At 37.2% G+C, this 14,385-nt stretch overlaps 3 protein-coding genes across 3 annotated transcripts; 2 read left to right on the top strand and 1 right to left on the bottom strand.

Moving 5' to 3' along the window:
- The first annotated feature begins 94 nt into the window (after positions 1–94).
- On the top strand, positions 95–5,595 carry LOC134745016 (peroxisomal N(1)-acetyl-spermine/spermidine oxidase). The gene is made up of 3 exons (XM_063678984.1): positions 95–1,522; positions 1,958–2,078; positions 2,794–5,595. The coding sequence occupies exons 1-3, from the start codon at positions 168–170 to the stop codon at positions 3,001–3,003; spliced, it is 1,686 nt and encodes a 561-aa protein (XP_063535054.1). The 5' UTR covers positions 95–167; the 3' UTR covers positions 3,004–5,595.
- Positions 5,596–8,290: 2,695 nt separating this feature from the next.
- On the bottom strand, positions 8,291–10,103 carry LOC134745014 (8-oxo-dGDP phosphatase NUDT18). Its single transcript, XM_063678982.1, has one exon. The coding sequence runs from the start codon at positions 9,878–9,880 to the stop codon at positions 8,885–8,887; it is 996 nt and encodes a 331-aa protein (XP_063535052.1). The 5' UTR covers positions 9,881–10,103; the 3' UTR covers positions 8,291–8,884.
- Positions 10,104–10,890: 787 nt separating this feature from the next.
- Positions 10,891–13,901, top strand: LOC134745015 (ATP synthase subunit O, mitochondrial). The gene is made up of 4 exons (XM_063678983.1): positions 10,891–11,031; positions 11,109–11,363; positions 12,978–13,169; positions 13,678–13,901. Exons 1-4 carry the CDS (start codon positions 11,005–11,007, stop codon positions 13,831–13,833), a joined length of 630 nt encoding a protein of 209 aa, XP_063535053.1. The 5' UTR covers positions 10,891–11,004; the 3' UTR covers positions 13,834–13,901.
- Positions 13,902–14,385: the final 484 nt, after the last annotated feature.

The following is a 14,385-nucleotide window of genomic DNA, read 5'->3' on the forward strand; positions in this document are numbered from 1 at the left end:
AATGTTTAAAATTTTTAAGAATTGCTTCTCTTTGATGTACAACTACCTTACAATAACTTTTTAAATAGATGGTTTAAAAAAATATTTTCATAGATGTCGTAACCAACCAGCTGAACGTCAAATCAAAAGCGTAGTGCTAAATAATATTATTTAAATTTAATATTATTATGGGTGACGATAATTCAAATTCCAGTAAAAAATGTGATACAAATAAGTGTAATGTTTTAATAATTGGTGGCGGCATGGCCGGTTTGGCTGCCGCCAATGAACTTATCAAAAATGGTTTGGACGACTTTAGAATATTAGAAGCAAGGAAACGAATCGGTGGTAGGATTATTTCTATTCCACTAAAAAACCACGAAGTGGAGTTAGGGGCGAACTGGATTCATGGAGTTCTCGGCAACCCGATATTCGATATAGCTATGGCTAATGGTTTAGTGAACATAATAAATATACCTAAGCCGCACAAAGTGATAGCGGCGACTGAGGATGGCAAACAGGTGCCGTTTGGTGTGCTGCACGAGATCCATGAGGCGTACGTGGTGTTCATGCGGCGCTGTGAGGAGTACTTCCTGTGCCAGTACCTGCCCCCGCCAGATATCCATAGTGTAGGAGAGCATATTAACCTGGAGGCCACCATATACCTTGAGCGTCTTCCTGACTCTGAAGAGAAAAAACTCCGCCGGCTCATATTTGACTGCTTGTTAAAACGGGAAACATGTATATCAGGTTGCAACAGCATGGATGAAATAGATCTTTTAGAATTAGGCAGCTACACAGAACTTCAAGGTGGCAACATCATGATTCCTAAAGGTTACAGCTCTATATTACAACCTATGTTAAAAAATATTCCACCTGAAAAAATAATATCTAATCACCCAGTAAAAAAAATTGTTTGGGATTCCAACCAGCACAGTACGCGGCCTGAAGATTTGGGAGAGGAGTCAGAAGACTCAGACCAGACAGTGATAGAAGATATAACTAAGAACTCTGCCTCTGAGTCTATGGTTAACCCTAGTGAAGGAAGTTTAATGTCTGAAAATGTGCACAAACCAAAGAAAAAAAATGGACACTATGTTGAAGTTACGTGTGACAATGGAGATACTTTTTTTGCTAATCATGTGATATGTACAATACCTCTTGGTGTGCTCAAAGAGACTGCCAAGGATCTCTTCCAGCCTTCGTTGCCTCAGTACAAAATGGAGTCAATAGAAAGACTGCTATTTGGGACAGTCAATAAAATATTTTTGGAATATGAGAGACCATTCTTAAATCCTGATATTACTGAAATAATGTTGTTATGGGAGAGTCCGACGACACCTGAAGACATTGCCGAGTCATGGTATAAGAAGATTTACTCATTTAGTAAAGTAACAGAGACCTTGTTGCTGGGCTGGGTGTCAGGGAGAGAGGCTGAATATGTGGAGACATTGACTATGGATCAAGTTGCGGCAGCTTGCACAAACATTTTAAGGAAATTCTTGAATGATCCCTTTGTACCAGAGCCACAAACATGTGTATGGTCAGTATGTCTAGATATTTAATGTATTGACCTCTGTTGATCCTAATCCCAGGTAGTTTATTTTAACTGATTATTTTATACACATGAAAGTGCGATGACAATGAAATATAAATATCAATTAGCTGATCTGATGATGATGATGGAATGCAAATAAGATCAATAAAACCCACAATTATTAAACATGCATGTATGTAGCCAGATGCTAAATGTGGCTTCAATATCTGAGTTAAACCATTTCATGTTTATTTTAAGATCTTGCTAGACTGTCGCCGACAAGCCCCTTGGACCGCGTGGCCTTGGTCTGGACGGACCGTGTAGACAGTTGTTTCCAACAAAATATCATACAAACATTACCAAGGTCAGACGGTCTGAAGGCTTGTCAGCGACCGTCTAGCACACGCTTTAATTACTAATTATTATATTGTATTATTACAGTACAAGTTGGAACAAGCAGCCCTACACGCGAGGCTCATATACGGCTCTGGCTGTTGGTTCCAGTCAGACAGATATTGAGAGTTTAGCACAACCACTATTCAGAAATGTTCATGATAAAAAGGTGATTTGTTTTTATTTATTGGTAAAACGATTAAATTTATTTTTAATAATGACTAATGACAGAGTGCCCCTCCATATTCGAAAATTGAAAACTGAAATCTCTGCAGCTGACTGCACAAAGGAATAAGGGGGTGATCATTACAAATGTTTTAGATTTATAATATTTCGATTCCCCTTTCCCCATTATAAGATTTCGAGCCACCCTCTCCTTCTCCACTAAATGGTTTACATAAATAATGGAAGCCCCTTGAATCTCTAATGAAAGTAATGAGACAGAAAATACTGCAAAATATTGTAGTAGTTTTGAGGACTGAACTATAGGTAGATGTTGTCGCAAGGCGCCATACTTTAAGATAAACTAATGACAGTAATGACGTAATGACGCGCCATTTACTTCCTTCTGTCAACAACCTTTTTCTATGATGCTAATCAGAAATCTGCTAGACATGCAGGAGTTTTGGGAATCAAATGATGGCTGATTTCAAAGTTTTATAGCCACTTTTGTAGCGTCCGACTTTCACTTGCGAGCTAATCCGTCCGTCTCGTCTCACCTCGCACAAAATCCTATTTCACGTCCCTCATTACTATAATAAGCTGGTATAATTCAGATAAAAACCTACCATTGCTTTACTTTCGATCGGCGTTTTCTTTTAACGATCGTCACTAGGCTCATCGAGAACCGAAGATTTATGACTAAAAGTTATCATTAATTCCAGCCCACGCTGGTGTTTGCCGGCGAGCACACGCACAGCAGCTACTACTCCACAGTGCACGGCGCCTACCTGTCGGGGCAGGCCGCCGGCCGCCGCCTGGCCGCGCCCGCCCCCGCCCCCGCCCCCGCCCTCGCCCTCGCCCCCGCCAGCCTGCTGGACGCCGCACGAGGGGCCGACCTCACCGCCTGGATAGAGGGCATACAACTGGGATAATCGGTATCAAACAAATTAATAATGCATAAATGACAGGTTATGGGTAGATTACAAAATAAATGTACACGTTAAGGACCTGTAATTAGTCTTAAGTTTATTGATGACAAGCGGTTTGTGCCTAATTTACATGCGTGAATATGTGTAATCTATCTTGTGGCCTGAATCTAAAACATAAACATATACATTGCCAAAGCAAGTGCTGCCATCTACCGTTCGCGTACGTTTTCTTGTGCAGTAGGTTAATTCTGCCATATTGTGGGCTACATCGGAAGCATAAACTTCACATTTACGCCTCGCGACAAAAATCTGACGGCTCCTGTGCTGCCCCCTATAGTTCATGCACGCTCCCTGTACGATACATTTTACATTGTTAATTTTCGTAACACAATGGAATCAATTAACTTTAATTGCAGGTCCTTAACTACATGCGTAATTTTTTTAGCAATTCACCCTTATGCCTTTATTAATTGACACTAGAATAATTGTTCCTAGAGGAGACAAGTAAATATTAAAGACTGCTTATCGCAATACTAAGTCCACTCGATAGTCTTTGGACTCTCTACTAGATGGCGTTGTAATATAAACATATTGAAAACTTGATCAGTAAAAGCTATCAATTTTCTAAGGCCATTTAAAGTCTTTATTATTTAACCGTGTCTGATAAAAGTAATGTTTGTATTTACACCTAGCATTGTTGAATACTGTACAAATCAATAAATTTGATGGTACCCGACTAATGAGATTTAAGAGGCTTTTATTAAGATTAAAGCTTTTGAGTAAAAAATAATAAAAAATAACAAGCCAAGACAAAATGCTGCAAAAATTGTAAACAAATTGCATTAAACGGAACATCTGATTGAATCTAAAAATGATACAATGAAGTTACCTTTGCCTTAAAAGAAAATTCTTAATATTAAAAATGGTGCAGTCAGAAAGGTTGTATACATCCTATTTATTTTAGTTATAATTTATGTAGAAATAAGTAGCAATCAGAAGATATAACAATATTCTGTCTGTACCCTTAATAAAAGCTGAAGCTATATTGCGGAATGAAAATGAACTGGAAAATCCCTTTAAGGGAAAGCTTACACATGTATGTATTATTATTATATCAGTGTATCGTGCTCGCACATAAGTGACCACGATCATTTACATACCATACCTTTTTTTATAGCACAGTGCTACTACGTGGCTAATTCAGGGATGCTTGCTTAATATAACTTAACATAAGATCTTATAGTATGACGCAAAAATTATGAATAAAATAAATGTATCTATAGGATAAAGTAGCCTGCTCTCTATGTTCTGATTGTTTTGCCAGTCAAGTTAATCTCTTTGTAGATTTTTCTCGCATTTAAAAAAAACAGTTGTCCTTACAGTTATAAGTTGCGTATCCGACACTATTAAAACAGTGGAAGGACCCCTAACGTGGAAGTCCAAAATAATAAAAATTCTAGATAGCGTATCTTTAGCACCTCGACGTAGCTCTATGATGTGACTATACAGGGTGGCTAAAAAATATGTGCATCCCCGTTGCCAGGGATATTTTGGGATTATACTGAGCAAATTTTACTATGGGACCAACCCCGAAATCGCGAAAAAAAATTTGGCTGTTTCGTACATTTTGGCTGGTCCATTTTCTATGTGAGGATAAAAAATTTTTTCGCGATTTCGTGGTTGGTCCCATAGTAAAAGTTGCACAGTATAATCCCAAAACCACCCTGGCAACGGGAATGCACATATTTTTTGACCATCCTGTATAAGTGTTGCTAACTACATAAACTCTTTGGACACTACTTCGTATGGAAATGTTTCTTTATTATTCAACTATTCTTTCATAACTAGACATCCCACCTAAGAATTTATTTCATGTGTGTTGTTTACTTCTGAACTTCGTATGAAAATTGTGTTGTACACGTATACTTATTGTATTATCTGTCCACTGAAATAATGGGTATTGTATGTGTCTCTGTTCTGTTTAGAACCATTCAAACCATATCCATGATTGTCTGAGGAATGCATTAGGTATGCAGAGGCGTTAAGCAGTGCAAAGTAAAATATTGTACCTTCAAGCTTGACAGCTGAAGTAGATGGCGCAGTACGGCCACGTAGTCCCCGTAAATTTGTATAGGTGCTGGCAAACATCTTGAACATGTGACCTTGCTTTTAAGTTCGTTTAATCCTATCATTTTTTGCGCGACAGAGGTGGAAATATAGTACAACAATGTAACTTTGTACTGTATTTCCATGTCTGTCGCGCAAATAATGATAGAATTAAACGAATTTAAAGGCAAGGTCACATGTTCAAGAAGTTTGCCGGCACCTGTAAGCAGCGATAACTAGGTACTCACGTCTCAAGATCTATACTTATTGTTTCACAATCCAGTTACCACAAAGTGTGTAATGGCGTATCTACAGCGCCATAGTGGCTACATTTTGCACTACTTTACGCGACTTAGTATTCCTTATCTTAGTATTTCTTATACATCCCTGTACCAATGAGTTAATTTTTAACCCTCGCGTAATCAAGTAATTTATTAGCATTATTTTACAGAATCTTTTGTATTGTTACTTTCCATAATATAAAATTTTGGTAGGTGGGGGTGGGCTGTATGTATCAAGATAGTTTAAATTCGATTAGAGACTACTCGCAGAATTAAGAGATTTTCTATCAGGCACTTCATGCGACAATCTTAATCTTAACTAGCACGATTATTTATTATTCATTAACATTATTTAATTCCGAATTTGATCACATAATGTGCGAGCCTCCGATATGCTGACTTGTGTAGGTGTGCAAATGCTTGATAGTATTATATGTAAATACTTTTGCGTTTGCCTTAAAAAGGTACTAATGCGGAATGTGTCTCGCATTAAATCTATAATTGAAATATTTTAGTAACAGCTACTTTTGTAAAACATTACAACATGCTGCAGTAACAACCTGCATTGCTTTTCTAATTTCCCAAAAAAAATTCAAAACACATGTCTGGTACCCAAATGCGGCCGCGCTTCAGAACTTTAGTTTACTTAGTTCAACAGATGTATTAGTTTAGCAGAGACAAGTTAAAAACAAAGACAGCAGATGACACAACGCATCGAGATTTGGATCGCTTTGGCCTCTGCTTAACAGCGTAGGCATAGTGAGCGCTCTGATATATAGATGAAATTTATATAAGTTAAGGTCCAACTGTCTTTACAAAATACCAATTCTTTCTAGGTCTAATTATTGCTAGAGGGCTAGCACGTCTAATCGCGCGGTCTAAACTGTCCATCTATATCTATTTAATAAAGTGGGATAAAGACGGAACTCTTGCGCGACGTCGTGCTAGCTACAGCTAATTGTTAGAACTATGTTCCAACTTTGGGCCTGATTGCAATAATTTTGCATTTGTCAAGCGAATGAAAACATACAATGTTATTTAGGTTTGGTCTTAAACAGAATGTTTCGTTTTAATTTGTGGTTGAATTCTATTGATGTTTTGTTGCATTTATCATATCAATTCTTTTTAAATTTTGTATAGGTACCTACTAAGAAAAAAATTGTATAGGAAATATGTACAAGTTGTACCACTTTTGATTGCTTTTGACTGGCTATATATTTCATGAAATTAAGAATATTGTAAGACATGACGATGTATGTATGTACATATATATTATATATAATATACAATCTGCTTATAACTTATAAAATGCATTTTCTTTAAAATATAGAACAAAATAATTATTATTAAACAAAATTTTCTGTTATGCATTTCGATCGGATAGGTATATTCAATTTTCTAGTCAGTGAAAGTTTTTTGTATCGCTTTAATAAATCAGTTAGGATGACATGAAATATATTGTTTCATTTTATTACCTAATAATGCCTTTAATGGTTTGCCCAAAAAATTGTTTTATCTAAACATTTACCTTTATTATTTCTGTAAGCTTGATAAGAAGCAGCCAGCGACTGAAGTTGATGAGGATGATGTGGATGAAGTGTTCAAACTTATCCGAGCATCACTTTATTGTCATGGGAGTAAAAACGTGTGAAGATTATATTGACCGCCTCACCCGCTTAACTACTGCTGCTGGCTGTACCTAATACCTACCGTTATGCCGGGATAATCCCAGTGTGGCCGTATTGCTGGGGCCACACTAACGGGAAACGCCGTTGATTATCGCGATAATCCCAGTGTGGCCGTATTGTTGGGGCCATCGGCCACACGAACGGGAAACGCGTTAATTCGACGTTTTTCGTACGGCCACACTGGGATTATCGCGATAATCAACGGCGTTTCCCGTTAGTGTGGGCCCGGCATTACCGCCTATTATATCGGCACGGTGAATCAACCCATCTGCACAAAGCGTCGGCAACGCGCACGTGACATTTTTGGCAGTGCAAGCGCAGCGCGGAAGCGCGCAAATGCTGTGGTATCAACTTTACATCAAACGCAACGCAAAACGGTACCTATTTGTTGTTGTTGCGCCAGAATAGAAACTTCATTAGAAGAGGATGTTATCCATTTTGCAGTTTTATGATAATGATGATACTTATCAAATGTCTGAAATACCATTGTTTTACAATGTAATTAAATATGAAGGAATGTGGGCTTTGCAAACACTACTACTTATATTTACTACTACTTGCATTTGTTGTAGTGCAAATGGTTGAATGAAGATTCACTCACCCATGCCCATGACATTGATGATATGACAGTTTTACAATTCGATTCTCTTAAAATTAGTAAATTGAGCTCTTGATTATATTTCATGAGAGCTACCTCTCAAGAGATACCTTTGGCGTTGAACCTACGGTGCGTATATATCGGTCATTGGAGTCCAAAAGGTTAAAACATGTAATAATTCAATATTAAAATACAATTTTGCGTTAGCCCTCTCTTAAAGGTTCTTGATATTTAACTCATGTGAGGAAATTTTTTAGCGGAGTTACTTAATTCAAATATGGCTATATATACAGTAACAGCAATGCGCATGTAATATCTCTGGTGTTGCAGGCGTCCATAGGCTACGGTGACTGCTTACCATCAGGCGGGCCGTACACTTGTTTGCCACCGTCGTGGTATAGAAAAAAAAAAGAGTATACACGGATTAAAAATGCTCCAGACAAAATAAACAGACAAAGACGCTGCTCCTTTGACGCCACATACACGAATCTTGAAGGAATGCAACTTCGCTATATGGTTACCAATACACATTATTATTATTGACATGTCTTATCTATCACAATAATGAAATATCGAAACAAGCACTTGTTATAACATTTTATTATGTAGTGTAAAAATATTGATGTATAATAAAATTAACAAGTACCCAGCACATAGAAATAAACTTACACTAAAAATAGTAGAAAAAAAATACTTGGTTACAGTTTAAAGCAAATATCATGTGATGCTCTTGGTTTGATACCTACACATTAATTGATATAATTTTCAGGTATGTACTGCAATAACAGTCTGAGATTACAAATTAACATGTCTTGTAATCTAAAATAAAACTAATCATATGTAAGAATGTTATGTGACACAACATTGGGTTGGGCCAAGGCAACATTGGCATCAATTTTATTAATATCTATTTTTTAGATAAATTTATACAAATCATAGCATAATCACATGGATAAAAGTCTATATAAAATGGAATGTGTCAGTATAGAACTTATAGAAATGGAAGTAGAATGTATTTTAACATTTTTAAATCTTACAATCCCTCTGCCATTAAAAATATGTAAGTATGTATTGTTGTTCATAACAAATTAGTAGGTTAGTTTTTTTGTTGTTAGTACAGTTGATTAACATAGATATAAACAACCCAAAACAGTAAATTGAGTATTCTTGATATAAATAATCATATGCATTATGTTCATAATAGTCATGGATCAACGAACAACATGCAGTTCTACAGTAGAATTTTTTGTTGTTATTTTAGAGAGCAATTGATGTTCTGATTCCTGCGACAACTCATGCCATACACATTTACCAATTAGAGGCACCTCTTCTAAAGGAGGCCTAAATGCTACCAACAGGGTCAGACAACAGCCATCACTCGAAGGATCAGCCTCCACATTGAGCAGGCCCAGAGGCCGGTGTTGCCCGACATCAGCTCCAAACATTTCCACCATAAACCTCCTCAATGTTGAGTGCACGCTCTTCGCTGGGTTAATTTCACAAACCGGAAAATGTATGGCAGTTTTTTCACTCAACAACACATGGAGCCTGTTTGTACTTCGTTTTTTAATAACTACAATCAGCCTTAGCAAATCTTTGACATGAGGAACAGAAGCAGGTAAGAGGTCTTTGTGCCATCCCTTTCCAGGATGACTTTGTTTGTACAATTGAGTCTTTTCAATTAGGTGCAAGATATCATTGGACCTCAAAGTTATCTCTTGTAAGTTTGAAATCCACTTTGCTTGTAATGATTCCTTATCAGCTTTGGCGGGAGTCTTGAGTTCGCCTCCTGTGACGTCAGCGGTGAGCACGAACCTGTACCACATACCGCCGGCGGTCTCCACGACCAGCAGCGTCGTGGGGTTGCAATGCAATCCTGTTTCTTCAAGCACTTCCCTCATAGTGGCCTGCACTATAGTTTCACCTTTCTCCATGCGTCCTGCGGGCAAATACCACTTGCCGGCACAACTTTCCTTCGCTTCCTGCATCATTAATATTTCATTTCGTTCGTTAATTATAACACAGGCCACAACGTATGTTACATTTTCTCCGAGTATCAGTTTGAAGTTAGACGGCGTTGTCGGTGTGATGCCTTGAGATTCCGCAACAGAATTTTGATCAGCAATGGTAAAGTCACAGAACTCTTCACCTTCCAATCCTAAACCTTCCAGTAACCGAGCAACATTTGTATCTACTTGGCGCGACATATTTACCCACTTTCAATTCTAAAAGAAATGACACAGCGTACTTAACAAATGATTTGACTGATCAATAGTAACGAACTGGATTCGCAGGTTTTGTTTATGAAATTTTAATATCCATTAACGAGCATTAGGAATTTAAACAGAAATATTTCGCACACTTTTGTGTTTACGTCATAATTGTTCCGTTTCGTTTCCGAATGACGTTTGATTGACAAGACAAGTATTCCGCAGGCAATGGATTGGACCACATTCCACAATACAGTACAGCTATGTGAGGTGTGGCGAAAAAAAAACAAAGAGGTAAATAAAAATTCCTTGACTACGCAAATCAAACGCAAATTGAACATGCGTGATTGGGAAATCAGAAGTTCATTATTAAAATATAGTTTGTCAAAGGACTGTCTCATTTCAAATATAGACAGAGAGAATCATACTATCTTTGTCTTACACTAGAACTAGGACCCAAAAGAAAAGGATGAGTATGGTTTTTTTTGTTCTTATTTACTGACAATTTGGTTTGACTAACTATAAACACTAAAATATCTAATGGCTCCTCTACACGATGGCCCAGTGTAGGCCAGTCTAAGGGACATATTTATGCGTTAGAAGAAACAAGTGATATTGCTATCTCATTCCACCGCATAGCTGCGTCCCTTGGACTGCCCTACGCTGGGCCATCGTGTAGAGGAGCCATAATATAATTTATAGCTGGTCAAGCAAATCTTGTCAGTACAAAAAGGCGGCAAATTTAAAAAATGTAGGCGCAAAGGGTTATCGTCCCATAGAAAATTTGAATTTCGCGCCTTTTTCTACTGACAAGATTTGCTTAAAAGGAGGTCTGGGCGCCTGCCGCAAAAACCGCAAATTGCGGGGATCTTTCTCTTTTACTCTAATAAAGGCGTAATTAGAGTGACAGAGAAACTCGCGGTTATAGCCCTGCATATCTGCATTGTTTGAGACACGTTTTATACCTCTGAGTTTAGCAGCGAAATGTCAAAATCTGAATGAATGAATTCGAACTCCGTTTGACTGACAGCTAGCGGGTCGAACAGCTTTTGCTTTTCTTTCCATCATCGTGCATTTGGTGATTTTATAAATCAAATTACGCCAAATTCCAAGCAGAAACAATGTCTTTGACTAAAGCAAATATGCTGGTATGTACCTGTTTTTCATTAAAATTAATTTTAATAATGTTTATAACCTTTCTGACACTTACGTAATGTTTCTCTAGGTGCGATCCCTGAGCACCTCGTCCGCTGCTGCTCAACTTGTAAAAGCTCCTGTACAAGTCTTTGGTTTGGAGGGTAGATATGCGTCGGCTTTGTACTCGGCGGCCTCCAAGACCAAGTGTTTGGATGCTGTTGAGAAGGAACTTTCCTCGTTCCAGCAAAACATGAAGACTGACGCAAAACTGAAGGAGTTCCTTATTAATCCGACCATGAAAAGGAATCTTAAAGCGGAGGCCCTTAGACATGTTTCCAGCAAGGTAATTTGCTTTATTTATAAATTTTACTAGCTTTCATGTTTTAACTGGATTCACTTGTGAGCAGTGGGTGGTGGTAAGATTATATACCTATGTGGCGCCACTGTGCCAGCGCCGCACTTTTTATCTCATTTAGTTATTTTATCTCATTTCTTATTGTATTCATGTTAGAACCATTAACTTACCCAATTCGTTTTATCTGTGTCAATTTTGATCCGCGGGACCAATCAGGGTTTGCCTACCTATTAAAATCTGTCTACCCTTGCTATTTATAGTCTAACTAAGCCTTCGCACAATGTAAGCTAAGGTTTGGATCTCTCGGCCCAGGCAAAACATTATTTGTGTTGTTTTCAAGCAAAAGGTACCACATTGTCGCTTGCCATAAGGACGCTCTGGCAGGTATTTCGTAAAGATACAAGCAATTTTCGTCCTTATGGTAAGCAACATTGTGGTACCTTTTGATTGAAAACGCCACATTTCATTGTAGTTATTGCCTACATAACAGTCAAATTACAATGGACATGAATATACATATTAATTATAAATAAATAATAATTAAAAAAATATATATATAAATAAATAAACATTCTTACACAAATTGACTTAGTCCCATGGTAAGCCCAAGGAGGCTTGTATTATGGGTACTCAGACAACAATATATACTATAATATATAAATACATACATACATACATACATAGAAAACACCCATGACTGGAACAAATATCTGTGCTCATCACACAAATAAATGCCCTTACCGGGATTCAAACCCAGGATCACCGGCTTCACAGGCAGGGTCATTACCCACTAGGCCAGACCGGTCGTCAAATTATGGCAAGTATTACTAAGATTTTATTATTATTATAGCAGGCCGGCAGTTATGACAACTGATATGGCCTGTATCTAGTAAGTAATCATAAAGATAGTTATCATGAACGAAAAAATAATATTAAATAATAATTAATATTTAATTTTGTCAATATTTAAAAAACCGGCCCGGCCTAGTGCGAGACGGACTCGCGCACGAAGGGTTCCGTACAATTACGCTCAAAAACGGCAAAAAAATCACGTTTGTTGTATGGGAGCCCCACTTAAATATTTATTTTATTCTGTTTTTAGTATTTGTTGTTATAGCGGCAACAGAAATACATCATCTGTGTAAATTTCAGCTGTCTAGCTATCACGGTTCATGAGGTACAGCCTGGTGACAGACGGACAGACAGACAGTCGGAGTCTTAGTAATAGGGTCCCGTTTTTACCCTTTGGGTACGGAACCCTAAAAAATGTTTTTACATATTTGTGCTGCTTAACACTTTTACTGTCCCTCGCTTTTAACAATAACATGGGTCGATACGTCTGTGCATTATATGTGATGCATAAGCTTACAGAGCTATCCATTTCTGACGTCACGTAGACGTGACAGAGTTAATTGGACGGTGTAATGCAAGGACAGTGAAAGAAAGTGTTAAAAGTATAAATTTGTAAACTCCTATAACATACATACAGGACAAGATAACATTAAAGAAATACATCCCTGTTTTACAACTTTTTAGTAACAAAAATTTATTATTATGTGTACTAAATGAACTAATGCATTTTTTTTTTATCATTGTCCACAGATCAACCTGTCCCCTGCCACAGGCAACTTGTTGTGCTTGATGGCTGAGAATGGCCGCCTAGGCAAGCTGGAGGCTGTCATCAACGCCTTCAAGATCATGATGGCTGCCCATCGTGGGGAGGTTACCTGCGAGGTTGTCACTGCCAAACCCCTGGATGCAGGGCAGAAACAGAACTTGGAAGCTGCACTGAAGGTACTATTAAGAATATTAAGATCAAGTTGCTAAAGATAATGTATTTGGAGCCTCAGGAATGAAGTAGATAGGGGGTCAGTGGTTTGATTATTCAAATTTTGTGCCTAGATAGAAGATATAAAGATCTAAAGCTAGTATCAGGTTTATAGAAAATCAATAGCCATTAATGAACAGTCCCAGTCTGTAGCGTCACTCAAGGCTAATCTGAAGAAGCTTTGACTTTCCAACCAAGCGTGATTTGGTTAAGTACTGATGTCTATTACTTTTTGTTGACACTTGTGATATTTTTTTTGTATTTATTTATGTAAATACGTTAGTATGTATTTTATGTAAACGTTGTGTATACAATAAACAACTACTACTTACTTATGAATTTTTTTATTATTATTTTACTTGCTTGGTTTATGTGAAGCTTTAATACATATGTTTTTTACAACTTACTAAGTTAAATTGATATAAATATTGCTAATTGTTAAACTTGAATAAATTTTTGTCTGTTCATTTCCAGAAATTCCTGAAGGGCAATGAGACTCTCCACCTCACGGCCAAGGTTGATCCCTCCCTCATGGGAGGAATGGTTGTCTCCATCGGTGACAGATATGTGGACATGAGTGTTGCCAGCAAAGTCAAGAAATACACAGAGCTCATCAGCACCGCTCTTTAAATTATGTAAACAATAGTTGTCAAGGATACCTAGTGAAGGATACATTAAATTAAATCAGTTGAAAATCATTTGTATTTGTTTTAATAAGTAATTTAACCTTGTATGACATGCAGCGGACATAACATACAGGATCAAAATATTTTTGTATTTAATAAGAGAGAGCATAACCTGCATAACCATTACAAAACTATACATTTTTTGACAGGCTAGTAAGAGTAGGGTGTATTCGCTTCATATAAATCATTGCCATTTGGCATCACAAATGGAATACACCAAGAGCAGAGCATCCCTTTTATAAACAATTGTAATTATTTAGAAAACATTTATTATTTCAGTTTTAAATTTCATAGTTTTTCAGTGCTTGATATTATTACTATTAGAAGGTAGATAGACTTTATCACAGACTATCTTACTTTTTAAAAGTCTTATTACAGAACTATGTTTTAATGAGTTGAAGAGTATACGGAAAGAAAGAAGAATGTCTAGTCACTTTAATAACATTTTGAGTAATCGAGGTTTTAAAATTTGGAACCATGTCAAAATGTATGGTAA

This window comes from Cydia strobilella, chromosome 10, assembly GCF_947568885.1.
Source record: "Cydia strobilella chromosome 10, ilCydStro3.1, whole genome shotgun sequence".
In the NCBI taxonomy this organism is placed as follows: domain Eukaryota; kingdom Metazoa; phylum Arthropoda; class Insecta; order Lepidoptera; family Tortricidae; genus Cydia; species Cydia strobilella.